This window comes from Centroberyx gerrardi, chromosome 20 (assembly GCF_048128805.1).
Source record: "Centroberyx gerrardi isolate f3 chromosome 20, fCenGer3.hap1.cur.20231027, whole genome shotgun sequence".
NCBI lineage: Eukaryota > Metazoa > Chordata > Actinopteri > Beryciformes > Berycidae > Centroberyx > Centroberyx gerrardi.
In genome coordinates, this window is record NC_136016.1 from 23365285 (window position 1) to 23391178 (window position 25894).

Here is a 25894-nt window from a genome sequence, read left to right on the forward strand (position 1 = left end):
TCTTGAAAAGTCGGTTGGTCTTTCTGACTGTGTGTTAAACTGGTTCAAAACATACATCAAAGGGAGAAAGTTTCACGTCAGTCTTGGAGATCATGTGTCTGAGAAACATGACATCTGTTTTGGGGTTGCACAAGGGAGCTGCCTTGGTCCCTTATTATTCTCACTATACATGCTGCCACTTGGTGACATCATTAGAGAGCACGATGTATGTTTCCATAGTTATGCAGATGACACGCAACTGTACATCTCTGCTGAACCAAATGATGCTGCATATAAACTCCATTACTACCTGTCTTTTGGCAATACATAAATGGATGAGCGATAATTTTTTAAAGTTAAACGAGGACAAAACTGAAATCCTACTAGTCGGCCCTAAAACAAAAAGAGAAATGCTGTTTAATAATCTGGGAACATTGACTCCCTGGATTAAATCTGAGGTTACAAGTCTTGGTGTTATCCTAGATTCAGATCTAAGCTTCAAGTCCCACATTAACAAGGTGACGAAAACATCACTTTTCCACCTTAGAAACATAGCTAAAGTACGACCATTTATAAATCAAAAAGATGCTGAAAAACTGATTCATGCCTTTATTTCAAGCTGACTCGATTACTGTAACGCACTTTTTACTGGTCACCCGAAAAAAACCACTGAGAGACTTCAGCTCATTCAAAACTCTGCAGCTCGGCTATTAACCAGAACCAAGAGGAGAGAGCACATTAGTTCAGTTTTAGCTGCTCTACACTGACTTCCTGTAACATTTGGAATTGATTTTAAGGTCCTCCTCCTTATATACAAAGCCCTTAATGGGCTAGGACCAAGCTACATTGCTAACTCCCTTGTTCACTACCTGCCTTCAAGAACACTGCGATCATCTGCTGCTGGTTTATTGGAGGTTCCCAGCAACAGCCGAAAGAAAATCGGGGATGCAGCCTTTGTCAATTACGTCCCAAACTATGGAACATCAGGGAAGCCAGCTCGCTAAATATTTTTAAAAGAAAGCTAAAAACTTATCTCTTCACTTTAGCCTTTAACTAGCTGTGACTTTCCTGATACAGGCCTGAAACAGTTTTTTGCACTTTGCTTCGCACTTATGCACTGCTGCACTTCTTTTAAAATGTTGTATTTTACTTGATTTTATGCATTCTATGTACTCTCTTTTTTCTATGTCTTTTTTCATGTGAAGATGCATTCTATGTATTCTGTTCTCATCTTTATCTTATTTTTACTATTATTATCAAGTTTTATGTGAAGCACTTGGTGCATGTAATTTCTTTGTTGTAAAGCACTTTGAGCTGCATTTCTTGTATGAAAGGTGCTATACAAATACAGTTTATTATTATTATAAATAAAGCCAAGGAAACAGATATTATAGTAAATAACTTGATCATTTACCAGTAATTACTAATTTGTTTCCTTGAAAAGAAACTTAAAGGAGACGAGGGGATACTCTGTGCCAGAAGGCAGTTATAAGCCTAAATTACTTTAATTTAATGTGAGGTTAGTGATAAATTTCAGTTTAATGAGACGTTAACGACGGTCAATCGATATGTTCCCCACTTGCTTTCTCTGTTTTTCTTTTTCTCCTCCTGTCTTTTTCTTTCTCTAACTTGGTCTCTCTGTCTCTCTCTCTGTCTCTCTCTCTCTCTCTCTCTCTCTCTCTCTCTCTGTCTCTCTCTCTCTGTCTTTCTCTCTCTCTCTCTGTCTCTCTCTCTCTCTCTCTCTCTCTCTCTCTCTCTGTCTCTCTCTCTCTCTCTCTCTCTCTCTCTCTCTCTCTGTCTCTCTCTCTCTCTGTCTCTAGCTATCCTACCTTCCGCATTTCAATTTTTTTTCCATTTATCTGACCCTCTTATCCAAACTGACGCTCTCCCCCTCCTCCTCTCTCGCCTCTCTGATCCTTCCTGTTTGTTTTGCGGTGCAGGACGTGCCGACCAAGCTGGTGGCGAAGGCGGTGCCGCTGCCCATGACGGTGCGAGGCCATTGGTTCCTGAGCCCGCGGACGGAGTACACCGTCGCCGTGCAGACCGCCGCCAAACAGCCTGACGGAGACTACGCCGTTTCTCAGTGGAGCGAGATCATCGAGTTCTGCACCGCAGGTCAGACAGATAAAGTTGTTTTTGTCACCTGTGTTGGTATCACGTTGCATTGAGCTTAATGAACCTTTAAAGGGACATTATCTAATCTATGACTTTCATCAACCTCCATGGGTGACCAGTAGGAACTGCAACACCATCGGCATCATGTCTTGAAATCAGCCGTTTTTACACTTCTGCATTTGGAAAGTGGAAATACTGACACAATCTCGGAACCCATCGTCTATCGGTCTGACGACGATTAGACTCTGTGGGCGACGACCAATATTTCGGGGTTTCCGGTGCAGCCGGCGGACATCCGGGCCAAGACTTCCTCTTCCGTGCGCCGGTCATTTGTTTACAGTCCGATTAGCAACTTGAGACGTGAGAATGGAGTTGTTGTAGTTGTTGTTGTTGGAGTTTTTGTGTTTTAGGTCGTCGTCTATCAACTCCGACTCCATTCTCGCGTCTCAAGTTGCTAATCGGACTGTAAACAATGACCGGCGCACGGAAGAGGAAGTCTTGGCCCGGATGTCCGCTGGCTGCACCGGAAACCCCGAAATATTGGCCGTCGCCCCCAGAGTCTAATCGTCGTCAGACCGAGATTGGTACTGACACAATGGCGCCTACTCCAAGTGCTACTATATAGGCCTACCTTCTTCAATGACACCTAGCTCTCACTGTCACTTGCTCATGAACAATATTTGAGACTGTGTAATGAAATTTAATGGGACAAAATGAGACAAATTAGCTGGCAGCACAAACAGCTTCTGAATCAAACACTGTCCAGGCACATGTTGTTTTAGCACAAGCAAATTATCTGGCTACTAACAGTTAAATCTTCTCTAAAAACTCACTAATTGGCAAATGGTTAAGCTGGTTATATGTAGCTACCTGCTGCACAGCAAGTTACTTAGCTAACTAGTTATAATGCTAACATTATTAGCTAGCAGCTAACTGAACGTTTGCTAACCTACAAACGATCTACCAAGTTTAGCCACACTCACCTTCTGAAGAGATATCCTTCAAAAAAATGTGTCCCCTTTCTCAAGCTTTGATTTGTTTGCCAGGGAAAACAAATCTGCGACTCTGGCAACATCTGAAGCTGATTTTAGGTGGGTTATGAAGGGAGTTAATATATATAATATATAGAAATATGTCATCAGTGTTTGTGAAAAAGGCAAATTCCACGTACAGCTCTTGTTCCAAAACAGAGTTCAGGCCAGAAAGTGAGTTTTGAAAGTCAGAAATCTCAGCAGCTGGCCAAATAATTGTTGAGTCATTGGTATTGGCAACAACCCTATCAACCCCCGCAGATTATATTATGGTCATTTTGTGCTATGGGGCAGTAAAGACCTTACTTATTGCCCCTTTAAAAATCGTACATTTTGAAAATCAAGAGAGAAGGAACGGGAGGACGAAGAGTAGAGGAGAGACAGAAAGGGAGCAGAGGGATGGAGGGGGATAATAAAAGTAAGTAAAAGAAAGTAGAGGAACAGACTGACTGAGATATAGCCTCATTCAGAAAGGAAACGATGGTAATAAAATATTAGCCATAATCCTGTTATTTTACTCCAGATGGTTTTTAGTCAGTGCCAAATTCCAGACGGAGGTGAGAAGTTTGGTCGGACGTTCCCAGATATAAACGTCAGTGTGCGAAGCCTGGCTGGCTGCATCCGATACGAACAGAAAATAAGACACTGCGCTTACATTTTCATCGCTAATTCAAAAACACATTTACACATTTACACACATTTTTCACAGACAAAAATGTAACATCATCATTTGGCAATCAGGAAATAGCTGGCGCATAATTCGTCTGCTTCAGTGAGCTGAAACCCGGAGGTGTCTCTCCAAAGAGGATTTCAATTCTCAGACCACCTGAAAAACACTGAAAAACACGAGGGAACTGGGGCCAAAGTTCATACCGGGGTCCTGATTAATTATCAAATTTTGTGAAATGAGCACGATGTCGTAACATGCAAATACATGTGGTAGAAGTGGTAGAAATGCGTTTCCCGGCAGGAAAGGTTTAGCTGGAGGAGACACGACTAGAAACAGGTAGTAAGGGTGTGGAGGTCGGGCGGGCCGATGGGCGAAGACATTTACCGACACAGGTTCAATTCCCAACTCATGACAACAACTTTTCTACTAGGAGGGAAGTTTTTAATTTTCAGTGAAAGTTTTTCTTATTTAACCATGACCAAAGTGTTTTAGTGAGAGAGTGGAGAATAAGGGACCTTTAACCTTAAATAAAGGAACCTAATCAGAACATTATTCCTGTCCATTTGTCTGTTCATGTCCATTCATGTCTGCGATTCAGACTTCATGGTCATTTCACAAAATTTTATGAGATCACTTTGAGGTGGAAAATCACTGAAATGGTCAAATCGGACTGGATTAAAAGTGACGAGTGGCTCAGGTAATGATTATAATTACTCTCCCTACCCTGGAGAAATTAATCCTATCCGAATGGGGGGAGAGAGAGAGAGAGAGAGAGACTAGGGAAAAAGAGGGATGGAGGGAGAGAAATTAGAGGAAAGGAGAGAGTCTAGACTGCTGCCAATCGGCCTGAAGGGTAATACTCTGTTTCTGAATGGAGCCAGATCATTGAAATGAATAGAGCAGAAGAAAATAGAGGGATAGATCAAGAAGCGAATGAGATGGAATAAGGGAAAAGAGAGGAGGAGGAAAAGAAGAGGATGGGACAGAAATTACACCGCCCAATTTCCCCTATGCACTTCATTTTTTATTTGACAGTGAAAATGGACAAGATGGAGCAGAGTAGAAAGGAGAAAGACGGCTTTTTTGTCTGAATAGACTTTCAGACCATTTCTCTGCTCCACTCAACCAGCTGGGCTCCGCGGCTAGAAGAGATCTGTAATGGAGAAGAGAGAGGGAAAGTGTGAAAAGGTAAAGAAAAAAAATATGAGACACTATGAGAGGCAACCAAAAATAGGGGTAAAGTAGAAAATAGGGGTAAAGTGGCAGATTTGAAAGCGAGAGAGAGAGAGAGAGAGAGAGAGAGAGAGAGACTATGAAGAAGTAATGCTGAGATCCAAAGATGTCAAAAAGTCAGATATTAGCCTACAAATTCCTACTTCAGCCCTTCAAGTTGAAATTCCCAGTAGGAAAGATTTGTCATTACTTTTAACATGTTTATAATTCTCAAAATACACTTAAGATTGATTTCCAGCATTGCATGACCTTAAATCTATCAAAACACCTGCATGGTAAACAGTTAAATATAAAGTTGAAAAGTTAGCCTACTTACAGCTGCTAACATCCTATGCTAACTAGGTAGCTAATGCTGCTGCTACATATCATTGACTTAACATTAGCTGCTGTATGAGGAACAGGATTATACATTGGGCAAAGAAAACATGGTTGCTAACTGAAGCTGGTTATAATCTACTTTTGTACATATTTTATTGTCTTATACATTTCATACTAATAAAGCACTTAGAGTTGAATAGAATTGAGAAAGGCAGGCTTAAAGTGGTAATCCATGAGAACCCAATTTTTCAAATTTAGTCTCCATCTAACCCTTGCTCATCCTCTCTGTTGTGTTTCTGCACTGCACTTCCCAGTGTGCAGGTGTGAAAATGATGCTCAGAAACAGTAAAGGTGAAGTAAATTGATGTTAGACAGATCCTGTCACTCATCAGCCAGAGTACAGCATGTAATGAAGACAGAAAACAGGCAGGTCACCGCAGGTCAGACCGCAGGGTGAAGGCAGAGGTTAAAGGTCATCAAGGAAGACAGACAGGCAGAAACTCCTCAGTAATGAACAGTGAAAACACACAGTTCATCTCAAAGACCGACGGAGACATTTTCCCTGCGGGGTTCATTAAAGTTTCATGTAATCTAAAAAAGAAACTCTTCAATTTTTTATTCAGTATTCCTGAAAATACTCCCAGAGCCAACAGTCGGTACTGCCGAGTCATTTCACATGCAAACTCATTAGAATAAAATCTGTATCTGTCTAATATTCAGTTCTACTGTTGGTATTAAGAGTATTAACTCCTGTCAAGCTTTGTTGCTGCGAGTTTTCGCACTTGACTTGAAAATAAAGCAGCAGGGAGACGGACCAGGCATTAGTTGAATCTCTGCTTCATCAATATATTGTTTTATTTATCTTCTTTGGGGAATTTAGCTTTTATAAACTCTTTGGTCAGATGTCATTGGTCACAATTACCCAATGGACATTTTTCCGGCTGTAAGAGAAATTTACACAACCTGATCTCACACAAATACACTATTTTTTAGCTAAAGTTTTTCGTATTTAACCGACCAAATCTTTCCCAAACCTTAACCGAGTTGTTTTAGTGGTCTGACCGGAACCTGAACCCAGACCTTAACCGAGTTGTTTTAGTGGTCTGACCGTAACCTGAACCCAGACCTTAACCGAGTTGTTTTAGTGGTCTAACCGGAACCTGAACCCAGACCTTAACCGAGTTGTTTTAGTGGTCTGACCGGAACCTGAACCCAGACCTGAACCGAGTTGTTTTAGTGGTCTGACCGTAACCTGAACCCAGACCTTAACCGAGTTGTTTTAGTGGTCTAACCGGAACCTGAACCCAGACCTTAACCGAGTTGTTTTAGTGGTCTAACCGGAACCTGAACCCAGACCTTAACCAAGTTGTTTTAGTTTCCTAAACTGAACCGCTAGTCAACCTGCTGCTGAAAATGTCCAATTCATGTTTTTGTCACAGAATCCGGTTTGTGGAGGAACGTCATTTTCACATAATTCGTGTCCACAGAACGTAAATCTGAGTTTCAGAGTTTGTGCTCATTTCACGTTGAATTTATCGCCTTCTGGATCGAGTCCTGCTTGAAGCTGATTGGCTTTTGCTTCACGGCGTCAATTGGCGCCACCTTGAGCGAAGTTGCGTCCATCTCTCTTCGTTCTCGTCCTTCCGCTGACTTTGCATTCAGACTGCCTCCAAATCTATTTTTGCTTTCAGTCTGGATGTAAGGTTAGAATTTTTTTTTTTTTTTTTACTCATGTTACGCCCCTTTAAAGAGCCTTTTTTTCTATTCTTTTCTTTCTTCTAGTCAGTGATGTTTCTCTTCTACCTAATTACTCAGGCTCTATGTTTCTCTGTCTGTGCATGTGTGTGTCTGTTTGTGTGTGTGTGTGTGTGTGTGTGTGTGTGTGTGTTTTCTCTGCAGACTACTCCACAGTCCATCTGAGCCAGCTGTTGGCGAAAGCCGAGGCGATCGCTGGCAGGATGCTGCCGTTCACCGTCTTCTACAGAAACCAACAGAAAGAATACTTCCACCAAGCCAGGTCGATGCAGTGTGTGTGTGTGTGTGTGTGTGTGTGTGTGTGTGTGTGTGTCCTTTTGCACTGCACCAAAACATCTGCAGTATCTGATGCAGCATCATTACTGCAATATGATCCAGTGTAATATTGATAGAGTTATTCCTGGTAAGACAGGTTTCAGGAGACAAGATGAGTTATTTATTCACTCATTGCGCTCATCTCTCTCTCTCTCTCTCCCCCTCTCTCTCTCTCTCTCTCTCTCTCTCTCTCTCTCGCTCCCTCTGTCTGTCGCTCTCTCAGTCTGTCTCTCTCTACTGAAAAAACACAGGCAGGAGAACAGAGACACTAAAAGAACTTTGTAGTTGAGTCTGATGGTACTTTGGCTGTTATATAAGGGGTTTTGATCTTAGTGTGTGTGTGTGTGTGTGTGTGTGTGTGTGTGTGTGTGTGTTCTGTGGAATTTGCATCGCATATTCTGTTTGATTTTGTTCTACCAACACTTGAGAAATAACAATTGTGTTGCGTAACTCTGGGCTGCGAGTTTCTCTGTATGAAATCTGCAAAACAAATAAAGTTTGGTGTCACTTTACTTTACAACGGCTTTATTCCAGTGTATTAACCTGTGTATTAACCTATGGAAAAAGTATTGTAAGTACACATTATTACTGTGTAGGTACTTGATGAAAATCGCCCTAATGAAGCCATTTTAATTGGTTTATATACTGGAATAAGGCCATCGTAAAGTAAAGTATTACCTAAAGGTTAAATTGGAGTAATGGGTGATTAGGTGGTAAATTGATTGACTGATTGATAGATTAACCGATTTGGGTAATTAATAGATTGGTCAGTTGGTTGGTTGATGGATTTGCTTGATAGTTAGGTTGATTATTTACAGTAATTGATTGGCTGGTTGATTGGTTAGTTAATAGTTTAAGTGGCTGACTGGTTGACTAATTGACTAATTGATGGGTTGATTGATTGATTGATTGTTGCACTCGTCCTAAGTCGCTCTGAGTGAGAGGGTTAGGGTGTTTAAAATGTAAAGAAATGTTATGTAAATGATTAATTGCATAGTTATGATTGTAAAATTAGAAATATGGATTGTGAGTGTAAATGTGCGTACAGACAGAAATAAAGTTTCATACAGATAGTTACGTCTTTATTCTTTAGAGATGAGCTTTTCTCCAAGTGATGTGAGAGGAAACAGATCCATGTATCGCTATAATATTTAAATGTAAATAGTAACATTTCATTTCTGGTAGCTTTAGTTGTTGGAGTGGAGCTTTTAAGAGCTTTTTCCCCCAGACAGCATTATAATATGTGTGAGCTGAGGCTATTGTTAAAGGGACAATTAAACCCATTTTGGAGGGTTTAACTCTCCATTTGAGTGTCATTCTGTGAATGTCAAATCTAAATAGAAGCACTTAAACAGATGAGATTCACTGGCTCTAGCTGCTCCTGTTTCCTGACTGCACAGGATGCTTTAGACTACAAAACTGACATAGAGATTACATTTTAGTAATTTGTTGTAATTTTTTAGTGGAAGTGAAAGGTTTTTAATGTTTCACATTCAAAATTTACATTTTTATTCATAGTCTGCCTGTTTATCAGCTAGTCTGCCTTTGTCCATCTGCATGACTGTCTGTCTTGCTGCCTCTCTGTATTTTTATCCATTTATCCATCTATTCGTCTGTCTGCCTGTCTAACTAACTGTCTTGTCTATGGATCCATAGTATGTATCTGTCAGTCTGTCTGTCTTCTTATCATTTCATAATGTCTGCCTCCATGTCCGATTGCAATTTTAGTTCTACAAACATTTCTCAGTCAGAGCTGCTCTGGAGACAGAAATAATCTGATTGTTAAACCTCAGTGGGCGGAGCCAAAGATCCACAGTTTTTCTGACTAAGTAACATTCGACTGAAGCTCAGTGAAAAGACAAGAGGTAAGAGAGGAGGAAGCTAATATTATGAAGCCTAGCACTGTTGCTACTAAGTGAAAATATTGAATCTAGCCTAAGTTATCTAGTTTAGCTAGTTAGCTAGCTGACCTTCCAAGTTCAAACTAGCCATACTAGCCTATAGCTGTCTACTTAGCTAGCTGCTGACCTTCAACCTCATGAAGCCGTGGTCATGAATCAGTGAAAAAGAAGTCACTGCCATTTTTTTTAATATTTTGACCAGAGTTCCTTCTTTGCCATTCAAGTTTGCCAGTTGGCTAACTTGCACACGGAAAAACTGTGGTTCTTTGGCTCCGCCCACTGAGGTTTAACTCAACCAATCCAGAGAAGATCTGCTTCCAAGAAATGTTTGTAGAAAACTACTAGTCTCCTCTTGCTGCATGTCTGCCTGCATGTCTCATGTATTAACCCTGGTCTATATTCTGAACTTCCAGAAGTGTAACAGGACTACAGTACATGCCTCTCATTCTGTCCTTCTGCACGCCTGCATGCTGCTGTGTATTAACCCGGTCTACGTTGTGAACAGCCCCTCTTATCGTTCCAGAGATGCTCAGTGTAACCGGATGCTACCGTCGGTGAAAGACAACAGCGGCAGCCACGGATCACCCATCAGCGGCAAACTGGAGGGGATCTTCTTCAGCTGCAACACAGAGTTCAACACAGGAAAACCCCCCCAGGACTCCCCGTATGGACCCTACCGCTTCCAGGTACAGCGCTACTGGAGAAACCATTGAGGCTAACGGATATTCTTGGAGGGAGACTCTGCACTGTGTGTTCATACGTTCATACATACATTGTTAAAGGCTGTAATATTTATTTTCTTACAGGTCCAAGCAGACATCCTCTTCAACCAAAACACCAACATCTACTTCGGGGATTTCTACTGCATGTACACGGCGTACCACTACGTCATCCTGGTCCTGGCTCCCGAGGGGTCCAAAGGAGACTCCTTCTGTAAAGGGAGGTTACCGGCACTGGACAGATCCAATAACTGCTTCCTGACCTGCGTCGAACAGGAAGACGGGTCGCTGTCTTTCCGTCACGCCCAGGATGTGATCCTGGAGGTGATCTACACGGAGCCGCTGGATCTGTCGCTGGGAACGGTAGCGCAGATCAGCGGGCACCAGCTCATGAGCCTGTCCACCGTCAATGCTAAGAAAGACCCCAGCTGCAAGATCTGCAACATTAGTGTGGGACGTTAGCTTGATTGTTTGGCCGGCTAACTAGCTAACCTGCTAATCACTGACTTGATGGCTAGAAGGTGGCTAACTAGCTACTAGCTAAGTTCACCACCTGCTCATTGCTGGATTGATGGCTAGCTAGTAGCTGGCAAGCAAACTGTCTAATTGTTGGCTACCTATTTGCTGAAGTTTGTAGCTGGGTTATTGGCTACGTGGCTAGTGGCTAATTAGCTAACCAGCTAACACTAATGTAGCTCTTAACCCACCACTCCTCCCCTTCATCTTGGCTGCTTTTTCGCTACAGAACCAATTTTACTGTAAAGCTTTTTAATTTGTATAATTAACTTATTTTAATGCCAAAAGTAGGATATTAACTTGCTTGACTCTCCTCAACAAAGAGCTCTCTAAAACTGTCAACCGCAATCCAAATAAAGATTGTTCCTAACCCTAAAGTCTTATGAAAACAGCAACTTGTGAAAGTAAAATAGTTTTTCAATAACTCTTTTATTAGTTATTTTAGTATATTTACACCAGTGTTTAAAGCGACAATATGAAACTTTTTGCCGTGTATCGTTAGTCCCGCCTGACCAAGGTAACTGCCATCTGTAAAACCTCCACAGGCGAAGGTGAAGCAGCCAATCTGCAATAAAAAAAGGAACACTGATGTTTACTGTTTTGGAACGGGCACGTTTAGCTTCTCTGTTCTTTAGTTTTTACTGTTTTCCTCCATTGTCGTTGCTATGACTTCCCTGCGCTGTTGTTGCTAGCCTTACCTTGATAGCCACAACCAGCTCACCACTGGCCACGCCCACTGCAAATGGTATACTCCCAAAACCATCATGAACATCACTGAGAAGTCAGGCAAACAGGGGGATTTAGGCATGAACACACGGGGTCACAGACTGATAATCTATATTCCTTTGTTATTTTAATGTACACAAAAATTGCATATTGCAGCTTTAAATATCTTTTGGTGCTCTATCTGGACACAACCTTGAGAAATCTACATTAGCATTTTAAGGCTAGGAGGTGTAAATTTTCATAATGCGTCATACCTGGAGGATTTTGAATGTCTGCAACTGCAAGACTAATATTTACTATCCATCCATCTGATAGCAGCATGTGGCCACATACGCTACAAAGCTTCCTAGCAAACCGCAGTCTCCTCTTGTCCTTTCCTATCCCCCATAGCTCAAAGTAGATTTAAAATTACTGTACATGTATTACTATTTTTGTATCCAGGGGGTTTAAGGGATTTGGGGGGGTCTGGGGGTTGTGGGTGGACTGTTAACACTACAACACACACATTTGAGAACAGGCCAAGGTTAAAGGACAGTTTGTGTGTTGAAGAATAATATCAGTGTTTTTGACATGAGGGTGTGTTAATTCAGCTTGTGTTATAGCACAATGTAGCAAAAAAGACACCGCTGAGTTAGCATGGCATTTCCATCAAATGTGGTGATTTAATTTTATTCTTGTTTGAGGCATCTATGTAGGACTGTTAAATACAGTATCTCAGCAATGATAGAAAAGTGAGGTATTAACTCCTGTCAAGCCAAGAATTACATTTTCATCAAATGTGCCGATCTTGGCGGTATGTTTTTTAGGCGTCTCTGATGCATTTTCAGACACAATAGAACCTCATGGATGCTAAATATCTCACTAACAAAAAAGAACAATCGTCCTCTGAGGTATTATCTTTTATCAAGCCAAGATAAATTTAGGACTCACACGCCAAAAGCGCTAAACTGTCTTAAACAATGAAACACGTCTGCTCCTCTAACCGCTCTTAGCAAGCTGTGATTCTTCTGACTTCTGCTGACTGTTTCTGGCACTTCTTAGAGCTACAATTAAATATCATTTTATTTTTCTTGCTTTTTTTTTTGCCAAAGGTAACAAACCAACTGATCAAGCAGCTAACAGACAAAATAAATGGTAACTGCTTGTTCAAGACAGAATGGATTTGTATTATTCTATGTAGTGATGATCTGATATGGCCAAATGCACAGTGAGGTTGTTTGATTGAATGGAGAGGTTGTATCTCAGTAAACTGATGGACAACTAATATATCGCAAATTAATCACTTGACTGTTCATTTAACAAAGCAAACGGCAACAAAACACACTGTAACTGCTGACGTCAAAATCTGTGACTGCTTCATGTCTTTCAAAGAGCTGAAATTTAGTAATGTTCAAACATAATTTCAGTTTCCAGCATCAGAAAATTAAACAGTGGGTTCATTATCAGTTGAACATGAGTGTATAAGGCCAACATGTTTGCTCAATCCCTCCAGGATCTTGCAATTTTCCGATTGCAAGATTATTTAGGCAAAAAGACGATTTACAGCACAAAACCCCATGTACTGTAAGAAAAAATCCATGTGAAGTACCACAGCATTGACAAATCATCTTAACTTTTAACACAATAAACAAATCAAATTAATTGCTAATGAGCTGATGATTGTCACCTTGATTCAAAGTTTTTATCAATCCTCAAACTTTCCCTACATGTCTTTACTTGACATGTGATGTCATGAAATGTAACATGGACACTGCTGATGTTCATTGGTTGTTGTGAAGATCAAAGCTGTGGCCCTTTGATGACGGGACGGTCACCAGGTCAACATCCCACCCCTGATTCTTGCAAATGAGCACAGAAAACGCTGCAAACTGCCCTGCAAATTTTTCAAAAGGTTTGCTCCAAATTCAAGTCTTTTTGGTCCTAATCACAGAGAAACTGCAATATCTCGGAGGGATTGATTGTTACTGTAGTTAATGACCATCTGAGTATGGTCAGATGTAGCTGCAGCATGCTTTTGATACTTCAACTTAAAATTATTTATGTCACATAATTGATTTCATCATTTTGTTTGTTTGCAGTGTTCTGTTATTTATTCTTACACATACTAAAAGGTTATGTTGTGTTGATCTAACATAATAAAAATGACACAAAAAAAAATGGTTTATAGCAAAAATATTTATTTTCAACTTGTCTGTATAGAAAAGAGTCAAGCAAACCAGAACTGCACAATACAGGGACAGTTTTTGATCATAGCAAGGGAGCAGAGATTTTGAAACCATGAATAATTCTCTAGCAAAAACAAGAATAAAAACATCGACACCGACGTGCACCGAAACCCAACATCCAACAGTTTAGGGTGGAAAACCACAGAGTTTGTGAAGATTTAAGGATTTTTAGAACTTTAGAGCACTTCAGTCACCATATCACATACAGTGTAATTAGCATTTTGTTTCTTCGCATAGCCCTCTGAGTCAAACATACATATTTCACCAGAGATTTCAGAATACAGAGACAAGCAGGACTGGAACCTCGAGCAGAAAGTGTCCGGCTCAAAGACACTTCGACAGGGACAGACACTTATGGATATTGTGGGAATCAAACCTCCTGTTATGCAGTCACACTATAGAAGATCAGGGTAAAAATTTCACCCTTTTCAGTTTTTCTCAAAGGTTTTGTTAGGACACCAAAATAAAATTTGGCTGCTTCGTGCTTTAAGTGGTGCACTGATATTTTGAATTTTAGTTCGTTATGGAGGGCTTTCGGGTGATGTAACACACCCTCTGGCGGCCATATTGGAGGTCCTCAGTTGTGGGGCAACTGGCTCTGAACAGCTTGTGTTTCTAAACATACAGCTTGGCCGTCTCAACAGAACTGAAAAGACATGTTAATTTATGAGCTGGTTTTGTCTGGGAACTGATTTTGCCACATCGATTTTGTGTTCAGTTAGCTTATTAGCTAGCTATTCAATATCTAGTTAGCTGTCCCGTCATTGTCTTTACACTAGCTAGCTAACGTATCTAGTAGCAGCTAGCGTTAGCATGTTCACATTAACATCAGTGTGTTTGCTGGCTAGTTAGCTAGCTAACAGTTTGTTCAGGTTAACTGAGCTGACTCTTCTCAAGCTACAACTCAGAGTGTTTTGGAGTAGAGACTAGGGCTAAAGACAAGACAGTTTACTGTGTCACAGTAACCAAATCCACCTTATCACACTATTCACTTTTACTGAGAACGTTACTGAATGGATCTACAGCCACACCACAACAAGCTGACTCAGCTGCTCTCTGTTTCTAGTCTGACACAACTGAAAATCCTCTATTCTTCACTGAATATTTGATGGGAAAATATTTGTAGATTTGTCCTGTTTCACTAAGATGGCGGGTTAGCATGGTTAGCATTCCAAATTTCGAAACCAAGAACCCCAAAGAAAACATTTGTCCCCCCACCAGTTTATTTGCATAGTAACTTAATTGGACTTAAGTTTTTGTAGTTAAAGATTGTGTCTTTTCTGGATTGTGTCTTTAAATCAGTTCATGGACTCTGTGAGAAATTTTGAAATGAGGTCCCACTCCTCAGTGTGCTGTATCTAACACAGATTACAACTGTTATTATCCCACTGAAAACCACACCTTGCAGAAGAAAACGTGAAGAGTTTATTTCCAAAATGCGAATATCCATAATTGAAAGAAATTAAAATAGATAATACAAACCATTTCGCAAAGTTCATCATTCAATATCTGTAAAATCTAGACCGTAAAAGTGTTTTGTCAACCAAGGACTCAAGTTATCTTCTTCAGAAAGGACCTCAAGTTACATCTTTTAAAATGTACCTTAATTTGTTTAAATTTGTGTAATCTCAAAAGTCAGATTTTAATATTACCTTATTAATCAGGATGAATTCAACTCTGGGTTACCGGGAATTAAATTTGTGTTATCGATCGTTTTATGACAGTAGGCGTCTCTTTGGTCAAACGGTGGATTTCACATTTTGGAATGAAACTCTTAATTTCACTAGTACAACTCTTTGCTACCATGCAAAAACAGAAGAAATTAAATTCTATCAGTCTGAATACAGTAGAAACCATTCTGACAGGGATTCATGGGATCGTGTCTGACAGGTACAAAGGTACAGAGAGACAGAGATTGTTTGGGTTCATCACTCTAGGATCTAGATGGTATATAATCTTAGATTTTACACATTTTTCACATTAACTTTTGACATTAAGACTTTACTCATTCGAGAATACTTTAAAAATACTGCACAGTTCCCTTTCACTTGTAATCTACTGGAGTACAAACAAGACCATGTATTATTACTCACATTTAGGGAATCTTTGAGTGTGATTTTTGGCGTTTGGTTGTTCAGCCCCGCAACTTGCAGCCCTTGAACACAACACTAACACTGACACAGTAGAGAGACGCAATAACATTTACCTACAGAGACTAACTTTTTTTGTCAGTAAGCTACAGTGTCTGGTAAATTACACAATTCACCACTCACGATTTTAGGATAGTATAGTGTTAATTTCCCTAATTTCCCTGTACAGGAATAGCCACTTATCCCAGAAACATGCAAATATTTCTAGCTCTGATATATGTTGACAAATGATTTATTTAACTGTTGGTAGATTCAAATAGTCTGCATACATGATGTGCAAATGTAAACGCAATATAAAGTGTTGTATGCCTGCATATGCGCTTCCACCAGCTCCAGTTTCCATGTGTTAGTCCAAGAATCTTGTGAACTCTAAATGCAGAGTTGGATCAAATTGCATAATGGATTCAGGCTTTGGCTAAAAATAAAGTCATTTTTTTTTAAATAAAGTGCCATGTAGATTATATAGTAAATATGACGTAAATATGATGTCTATATTTCTCTATAATTGCTCCATGTTGTTGTTTTTTTCATAATAAGGAATATTTTTACATATTTGATCTAACAATAATTCGTACATTGCCTCTTTGTCCCGAACAGGTCCAGTTTATAAATGGCCCCTTCCAAAAGCTAAAGCTGCCATCCCAGATCCCAGTTCACTTACCTATTCACCCACTGCAAGGCACTCTGGATAAAAACATCAGCTAAATTGGATAAAATATGAATGTAAACTTTGCCAGCCCTTTAAGAAGTAGATTGAGACTCCTGAATCTTGTTTAATTTCTTTTTTTATTCACGTTTAAAAGTTGGCATGGCTAGCCAATGCAGAAGTCCAGCGATGACATACAGGCTGACGAAAAGTGAGGAGACATACAGTACCAACTATCTACAGTTTAGACATTTAACTGATGCTCTTATCCAGAGTGAGTTAGGGTGTGATTTGCTGTATTTTTGTATTTGGTTCGTTTAGGTTCACACTGACCAAATACAAGACAACCAGGGCTTGTAAACAAAAGTCACATGACTTACAAGTAGCTTGTTTATTGGACAGTTTTGTCCACCTGTCATCCTGCCAGGTTAGAGATTTAGCTGACAGAACTGCTTGCTTGCAACATCCGTCTCCTTCTATACCCATAATAATCCCAATTGCATTTTGGGGTGGTTTCCTGCACCTGGTCCAGAGTACGTTCTAACTCCTAAGGAACCGCACCGTAGTTCTCTCTGTGCCGTTATTTGGAGTTCAAAGGTCATTGATCTCACCTGGACAAACCAACCAATTGAAGGAGGAAACACTGCAGAGTTCAGATAAACTGCTTCAAACATGCTTGTTGTGAACGCACCTTTACAACAAGTGAACAGGTAGGAGGTTCTTGTCTTGCTTAGGGACATTTGGCTGTTGATGGACACATAAGCCGCTGCAAGGACTGAACCTTCTATTTCAAAGGAAGCCATTCATAAAGCAGACTTCTTCTTTTGTTCTTCCACAAACCCAGCAACTGAGATTAAAGTGCTTTCAGTGTCAGTTTGGCACACACACATTCACACACAACTAGTCTGGTAGAAAATATTTTTTGGTCCACAGGTCTAGCACTCGTCCACGATGGAAAGGATACAAGTTTTAAATTACACTTGGAATGGTACTGTGGAGCTTTACCCCTAAAAAGTTCCCAGTCTCTCAAGATTGGAATAAATGCGGTTGTAGAAAATAATCCACACTTTAGGATGCAAGTAGACAAACGCACACTTTAGGATGCTGGTATACAAGCAGTAGAGACTAGAGAGAAGAGTCTTGGTCTCTTTTTTGAGTGAAATTAGAAAAGTATAATAGAGTATGTACACTATGTTTATACAAAATGTACACTTTGGAGAGGAGGGACTGAGAAGGAGTCTTTGATTTGATTATTTTCAGAAAAACTCCAACTCTAATGAGGCCAATGCACAAACGCACCCAACTATCCAGCTATAGTCTTTGCTAGTGTGAATGACAGCTGTAACACAGTTATGGAAGTTTCACCCACATGATAGCCAGTGGCTAGTGCTTTTCAGAAAGGGCTTGTGTAAATTTGATGTACTCAGGTATAATTCAATGCAGATGTTCTCAGATTGTAGTTCAGGTCCATTTCTCAGAGGGATCTTGGTCTGTCATTGATCTTGGTCTTGCATTCTCAGTGGCATGAATGCAAGTGGACAAGTATGCATCTTGAAGTGTACACTTGAGGGTACAAGGGTAGATCAGAGGCTCCGTTCACACTGCAGCTGAAAGTTTCCCAATTCTGATTTATTTTTTCAGATCAGATCCCGAGGCATGCAACCTTCTCACAACTTCCTGTCCTGATGAAGACTTTAGGGTCGAAACGCATTGGTTCTAAGTTTTTTAAGTTTTTTAGATTCAAAGTTTTCTTATTCTTATTGGATTTAGAGAGCCTTGGACTTTGTGTAAACAGCTCAAGAGTTTACTTTCTTCTCACTGGAGGTTTTCATTCTTAGTGCTGGTATCTCAGTTGTTTTCTACAGATCTGGTTCTTGTTTCCAATGAGCACCCTAAGGACTTTTTTCTTGCTCCACAAGAGCACCGAGTGTTGCTTCTGTCTATGTGCAGCTTGTATGTGAACTGAAAATCAGAATTTGTCAGCGTTACCATGAATGAGTAAATTTTGCGTCATTCACCTGAGACAACTGTCATAATTTTGTCATCTTGATTGAGCAGCGTAAGCATGGAAGACAACGAGACACAACAATGGAAAAAAGTCAAAATAGACGACTTGATTGGTATTTGGGAAGCCGCCTCAATTCAGTCAAAACTCAAAGGCATAAACTAACCGAAATGTGTTGAAACAAGCAGAACAAGTGTAGGTACAAAAACAGATGTGACGTCTTTTGTTAGTGTTCATATTGGTATCAGATATGGTTTCCATCTTAGAATAAATTTGAGTACTCGTCAATAAAAAAAATCACGTATGAGCAGCAATCTAGCACGAAGGTCTGCAGTGTGAACGTAGCTATAGTCTCCTGTTTCTCTCTCAAGGATACAAGTGTACTCCCAAGGGTGCAAGTGTGCACTTAAGTGCTTGCATACTAGTGTACTCTCACAAATACAAGTGTACACTTGAGGGTAAAAGGGTGGATCAGAGTCCCCTTTCCCTTAAGTGTACCGGTGCACTTAAGGGCACATGGGCAGATCAGAATTTCTTCTTCTCCTCTGAAATATACAAGTGAACACTTTGGAGCAGACGGATGGGAGGGAGGTGGCGTCCATTATCTCTCACATGGTTTTGGTGACTTCTTGTTTGCTGAGCAGGACTTCCAGCAGGCGGAGTTTGGCCTTTAGCTGTTTGTACTCCTGGTATTCCTCCGACATGGGCGTACGATCCTCTTTTTGGCAGGTTCTGTCAGTAAACATAAGAACAGATCAATATAAACCAGGGATGTGGACGGGAATACAAAAAGCAGGAAAACAGTAACTTGAGAAATGAGTACGGACTGCGTGTCCAAAAAAGTTCAGACACGGAGGAAACTTTAAAAATGACATCCCTGATGAACAGCTGACATTTAGCCTTGAAGTGTTTGAATGCCTCATCTACAGGGACCCAGAACCCCAAAACCCAGACATGAATATTAATATAAACAGTGATGAACAATTATAACTCTGCCATTATCAAGGAAATGAGTGGCTCTGCAGGCCTTGGTACGCTAGAGTGAAAATTCCCCAAAGCATTTCCATCACCATCAACATCAGTGTTGCCCTCTAAACCTCAGACATTATTGTTATAATACTTGGGAAATCTTTTTTTGTTGCTCTTTTGTCTTTTTGAGATGAGATAACGATTACAAAAAATGCAAAGTGATTAAAAAAAACCCAGCTTTAAACAACAGTATCAGTATTGTAATACATAACATGCTGAACATATGAATACGCTTTGTTCCATGGGCAGACATTTAATGTAAACATGTAAATACTATATATACTATATATGTATACATACATACATAGACATAAAAACCTGCTATGCTACCTACTGTGGCTGTTCATTATAAAATGGTGGGATCGTGAGAGAAGTCAAACACAAACTGAAATCTTACTGAAATAGTTTTATACATCGGTGTGTATCAGAAATGATGGGAAAATGTATTTTATTTTCACCAATGTATTCGCAGATATATTAGGTACATACTTTCTTAGATGTTTCTTTATCTGGCCCTCGGTATTTTGTGTTGCTTTGATTGCTGCCAAATTAACACAAGCCACAGGGCAAATGCTGGTAAAATGTGGCTGTGTCTGGGAAATCTGTTTATACTACCAGACACTTTTACTATAAGTTACTATTCGATTATAACAAAAATATTCAGCTGGTAAAATGGTGGCTGGTGAATTTTGGGACCCGCGCTGAACAGTCTCTTAAGGGAATCAGTCTCATTAATCGCAATACACAATTCATTGCAAATATCCTCAGTCAAGCAATTTGTTGTTTTTTCTGGAATTTTACTGGCACATTAAAATCCTAAGCTAGTGTATTCAAAACACCTAGGTATTATATAGGTTATATAGTTATATAGGTATATAAAAGTTATCATAGCACAGTATGCAGTATGATGCAAGATGTCAGATGCAGCCAATATGTCCAATATGGCTCTTTTTCTGATGTGGATCTCCTTCCATCCTGCATGACGCTAGATCTTTGTTATCAGTAGTATAGATTTTTATATAGGCCCCTCATTCTTATGTAAATTCTGCTTTTATTTAGTTTTTAAGTGTGAGCAAGAATATCATAAACTCAACTTAAACTCATGACCATTTGGATGTAGCTGAAAGTGATAATCAGGTGCCTGTGATGCACCAGGATGCAGGTTTGAATCCCGGCCCTCCCTCCCTGTCTGGCTGATATTACTGTTGTCAGCGGAGTGAACTTAAAGTGACGTCAAGTGACAGCAAAATTCAGATTTAGCTCCCTGTGAAAAGTACCTGCTATTCTGACTGGAAACAAATGTTCCTGCTAAAGGGGTGTGGGAGGAACTCAGACTGCAATTCAACATGATGGGGTAAAGACATTTGCACACACACACACACACACACACACACACAGCTCCTATAGACAGCTCCATTTGGATGTTGGCGTTCAAAAGAAAAACAAAACTGTCACTATCTCGCCTTAAAACCAAATGCGTGATTTGGAGAAAAGAAGAAAGGAAGAACAAACTACTCTTGGAGGCTGACGATCCTCCAAGCTATCTTCTTCATGTTCTTCTTCTGGTGCATAAAAGGCAATGTGATTTGGCAGAAAATCTTCATCAGATTCAAAACTCAGACAGATGCATGAGGTCTGAATCTTCAAGGACTTTGTGTTACGTTTTCCTCTGAGCTAAAAACTGACAGACTTGTTAAGTTATTTTCTCATTTTATTTAGGATTTTTTTTTTAGTGAAATCATCTCACTGTACTGGCAGATAATTTTACCTTTTCCCAGGAGAATGTAATTTGTTTCAGGACATTTTCTTGGTAAAAGTGAAATTGTCTTGGAGAAAGCTTCTTGTTTCCAGATTTTCTTCATTGTTTTATGATGATTTCTTGAAAGAAGAAGTCATATTGGCATGAATCAAGTGAAATTTACTGAAAGCAGCAGATTATCTGCCAGTGCAGAGAGAGAATTTGACTAAATTTGAAAAATATCATGAAATAAGCTGATAGGTCTGGAGACAAGAGAACATCACTGGACAGCTTGTACAGTGTACTCTGACACTCATGACACTTTAACTTTAAGATCATTTCAATCCAGTTTCCTGTTAGCACTGGATCTTAAAAACGAATCGAAACTCCTAAGGGGGCTTGAACACAACCTTCAGAAATCCAATTAAGTTGTAAGAGGTTAAGAGGTGGACTTCTTCCGTTTGTGGAGACATCTGATCTCTGTCTAAAAAGGGAAAAAATCAGACACCATGTGGTTTTTCTCGGCCACAAGAGGATCAGATTCACATTAGCTGAGTGTGATCAGATCTGTGCTGAAAATCATTTGTCTTGTGCCTGCGGACACAGAGCCGCTCTCTCTCTCTCCCTCTCACCTTCCAGTCTGTCGGTAAAACTCCTCCTCAAACTCCCTCAGGCCTTTGCGCCTCCTCTTCTTCTCCTCCCTCGTCTCCCTCAGACTCTCCAGCAGCTGAGACCTGGCGGGTTGGGAGGAAAACAGTGAGGTGGTGGTGAATAAAAAGGAGGGTAAACAACCACCAAAAAAAAATCAAGGTAATTTCAAAGCTTTAAAGGGGCATTAAGAAGTCTATGACACTTCATTGGCCTCTAGTGGTGACCGGTAGGAATTGCAACAACATCGACAGAACTTCTCCTTCTCTCTCTGGCACAAAGAAGAAGAGGTAAGAGAGGAGGAAGCTTTGCTCTGGAGGCAGAAATAATCTGATTGGTTGAGTTCAACCTCAGTGGGCGGAGCCAAAGAACCACAGTTTTCCTGGCTAAGTAACATCAGACTGAAGCTCAGTGAAAAAGACAAGAGGTAAGAGAGGAGGAAGCTAATATTATGAAGCCTAGCGTTCTGCTGCTAACTGAAAAAATACAATATATCCATACTGAGTTATCTAGGTTAGCTAGTTAGCTAGCTGACCTTCAAGTTCAAACTAGCCGTACTAGCCTATAGCTATCTAGGTAAGCTAGTTAGCTAGCTGCTGACCTTCAACATTATGATGCCATGGTCATGAATGAATGAAAAAATAAGATATTGCATTTATATTTTATTGGCCAGCGTTCCCTCTTTGCCAGTTAGCTAACTTGCGCTCTGAAAAACTGTTTCTTTGACTCCGCCCATTGAAGTTTAACTCAACCAATCAGATTATTTCTGCTATTTTCAGCTCTGCCTCTGAGAAATATTTGTAGAAGTAAAACTCCAATGTTTGTGGCATGTTCTTCCAAACGTGTTATCTACAATTTAAATTTTGTGGAAATACACAATGTCTACGAAGAGATAAAACATGATAGACAGATAGGCAGGTGGATAAATAATAACAGATAGATCCATACAGCACATACATGCATACATGAACACATACACACATACACACCTTGAGGCTTCGTGCAGATTGGCCATGGTGACAGCAGGTTGTTGACGGACAGCCTTCACCTCGTCCAACGGGGACACGAAGGCGGGGTCACTGTCCCGGTCGCTGTCCTCCTCATTGGCCGCTGGCCGGGTCACTCTGCGGGGGGGCGGGACCGGTCGATGATAGACGGGGGAATCTTCATCAGAACCTTCCTCCTCCTCCTGTGGCACAGAACCAGTCAGACACAACAGTTACCCAGATTAGAATCATTTAAATTAGAGGACAGACTACAGGTACAATCAATTAATTTCTCTTGACGTATTTAAAGGTGCAGCATGAAGCGTTTTAATGCATCAGTATATCATTATCAGATTAATACTGATACCTTATTCTAATGACTGTAAACAAATGAGTGCATGTTGGAGACGATTGTTCTCCTCTCTCTCACTCCAGTAGTATCGTTAGTTCTAGTGTTTCTCCACATTAAGACTACATTTCCCATCAGCCCTGTTGCTTGTGTGTGTATGTGTGTGTGTGTGTGAGAGAGAGAGAGAGAGAGAGAGAGTGCATGTGCCACTGTTGGTGTGTTATATTCCTGGTCAAACAGTAGATAATCAGTAGATCAAGTGTGTGTGTGTGTGTGTGTGTGTGTGTGTGTGCGTGTGTGTGTGTGTGTGTGTGTGTGTGTGTTTGTGTGTGTGCGTGTGTGTGTGTCTCACTATAGTCGTGATGGTCGGACTGGCACACAGTAGATGTTTGATCATCTGGTATCTGTCATACAGAGGCTTTACCAGGTTTCTCTCCTGTTTAGTTCCCTGAGAGAGAGAGAGAGAGAGACAGAGACAGAGAGAGAGACAGAGAGAGAGAGAGAGAGAGAGAGAGAATCGACAGATATAATGAGATGAATAGCTCATATAAATAAAGATATGGATCCATAAATATATTTAAAAATCACGTATGAGCATTCTCTGCCATTCCAAAATGACTGTAAAGCGCGGTGTTGAGTAATAACACATTACTGTCATAAAAAAGATGAAATTGCACAATCAATCAATGCCAAAATCGATGGAGACTGAATGAAGAAAAACACGGATCTTGCAGAACATGGATCACCACTTTAACTGTTTCAGGTATTTTACAACAACTTCAAATGTGACTCAGCCAATCAGAACAGAGGACCGCAGCTGTCCATCTTATAAATTGCAGTAACTCTTATTATATATTGTTATAACTCACTAGATATGTATTCTGCATGCTGTCTGTGGCTTACCGGTCGACCGTGCAGACTCTCAAAGTACAGCAGGCATTTCTGCAGAGTGATCTTCTCCAACACCATCTGAGCCTGGGTCATCTCCTGCACACACACACACACACACACACACACACACAGGGACTGGGTGAGTCTGAGACACACACACACACACACACACCACTACGAAACCAAACCCCTTAATTTTATCCCTGAAATGTTCTTAATTCCTCATTAAATAATCATTAATTATCCATTAAAAATAACACAGCTTTAATAAAATAAAGTTAGTATCATGGGTTTTTAAGGCATTTATTCATGGGTTGATTCACAGAGACACTAGAAATTAAGGGATTTTTCCTGCCATTTGTGCAGGTTTACAGGTTATTAATTAATTATTAATAGAAAGTTCCTGTCTCCCTGAATTTTACATTAAATTAGAAAGAAAGGAGTCAAACATTAAGAGGAGTTTAAGGAGGTTTCGGTGGGGTCTCCTCCATTAATAACTCCCTTAACTCAATTTAGGGGGATTTTGCATGAATTAAGGGGTGAATTCATGTAAATGTAAGGTTATTTTGAGGGATTACTGGTTGGTAGAGACACACACACACACACACACACACCTTCATGTTGTCGGGCAGGCCCAGCGCCTGTCTCTTCTCCCTCAGTCGTCTGAACAGCGACTCGACGGTTTCCTCCAGGCTGGGTTTGTGCTCCGCTGCCCCCTGCTGGCCGGAGCCCACCCTGCAGGAGTTCACACCACAGACAGACCGGTCAGTGAGTACAGACACAAACCAGCCTGAGGAGGTCTGACCGCAGCACACAGGACTGTAACATATTATAACATACTTTATAACATGCCATACTACAACTTTCTATACATATAACATTCCATAACATGACATACCATACTGTAACATGATGTAACAGTATGGTATGTCATGTTATGGAATGTTATATGACATACCATACTGTAACATGATGTAACACAACATAAAACATAGCAATCTAATCTGAACTAAACTAAACTAATATAAACTAATCTAATCTAATCTAATCTAATCCAAAAAGAGAGTAGCTGTGTCTTCTTGTTACCTGCAGATCTCGTTGTTCTCCCGGCCGTCCGGCTCCTTGGACTCAAACACAGACTGTCTCAGCTTCAGCTCTGCAGAGACACCAGGCTGAATGTGACTGACTTTAATGACAAAATGATTTCATATGATCACACACAGTCAGTCAGTCCAGTGAATAACTAATAATAATAACTAATATCTTGTTATGTATCGCCACCAGTGAACCAGGTCAAACTCCTTGTACTCGGCAAATTAAACTGATTCTGTTTTTCATCTGCAGATCGCCTTAATATAATTTCCTTATTGAACCAGTGAACTGGGGAGACTAATTTGAAAATGACTCTGTATAATAATAATATAATTTTACATCATAATACATCATTTCAGCATTATAATTGCTATGATATATATAAAAAAAAAAGAAATTCTGTGTGATGCCTCAATATCAAATTTCAAAATTAACATTGAGCTATGTGGGTAAAAGAGCCTGAAATAAATATATGTAATTGAGCTTGATATACAGTAAATAGAGAGCCTGATATATGACTGTTTCTTTTTTTTTTAAACCTTTAATTTGTCTGATTGAATGGAAATGATTATACATGAGAATACGTCTATTCCAAAATAATAATATAAATAATCCTATCAATCCAATTTGATTGTCAATTTTGCCATCAGTGTCTCTAAAATATTAAGGATCCAGTATTTAAAAGTGTTGCCGTTTAGTCTACCAAGGACTTTATTTACCTGCAATGCTTTAAAAGACACTATATCTTATTTTGTATATGTGACATCAGTCATTCTGTAAAAGTAAATGTCACTTTTTTTAAATAGCAGGTGTCTCATTTGGGAACAACACTGTACAGAGAGATAGAGAGACAGTAA

General features: G+C 40.0%; 2 protein-coding genes across 2 annotated transcripts in view; one reads left to right on the forward strand and one right to left on the reverse strand.

The window, feature by feature from the left end:
• LOC139915513 (phytanoyl-CoA hydroxylase-interacting protein-like) overlaps positions 1-10498 on the forward strand; it is a 38444-nt gene extending 27946 nt beyond the window's left edge. The window contains exons 3-6 of the mRNA XM_071904155.2: positions 1920-2094; positions 7246-7363; positions 9841-10003; positions 10124-10498. Of these exons, the coding sequence (XP_071760256.1) occupies positions 1920-2094; positions 7246-7363; positions 9841-10003; positions 10124-10498 (831 nt within the window). The remainder of the gene's footprint in view (positions 1-1919; positions 2095-7245; positions 7364-9840; positions 10004-10123) is intronic.
• Positions 10499-18912: 8414 nt separating this feature from the next.
• The window catches only part of fam13c (family with sequence similarity 13 member C), a 15756-nt gene continuing 8774 nt past the window's right edge, over positions 18913-25894 (reverse strand). The window contains 8 exon segments of the mRNA XM_078290955.1: positions 18913-19036; positions 21704-21805; positions 22709-22908; positions 23407-23502; positions 23958-24041; positions 24560-24680; positions 25032-25101; positions 25577-25587. Coding sequence (XP_078147081.1) covers positions 18913-19036; positions 21704-21805; positions 22709-22908; positions 23407-23502; positions 23958-24041; positions 24560-24680; positions 25032-25101; positions 25577-25587 — 808 coding nt within the window.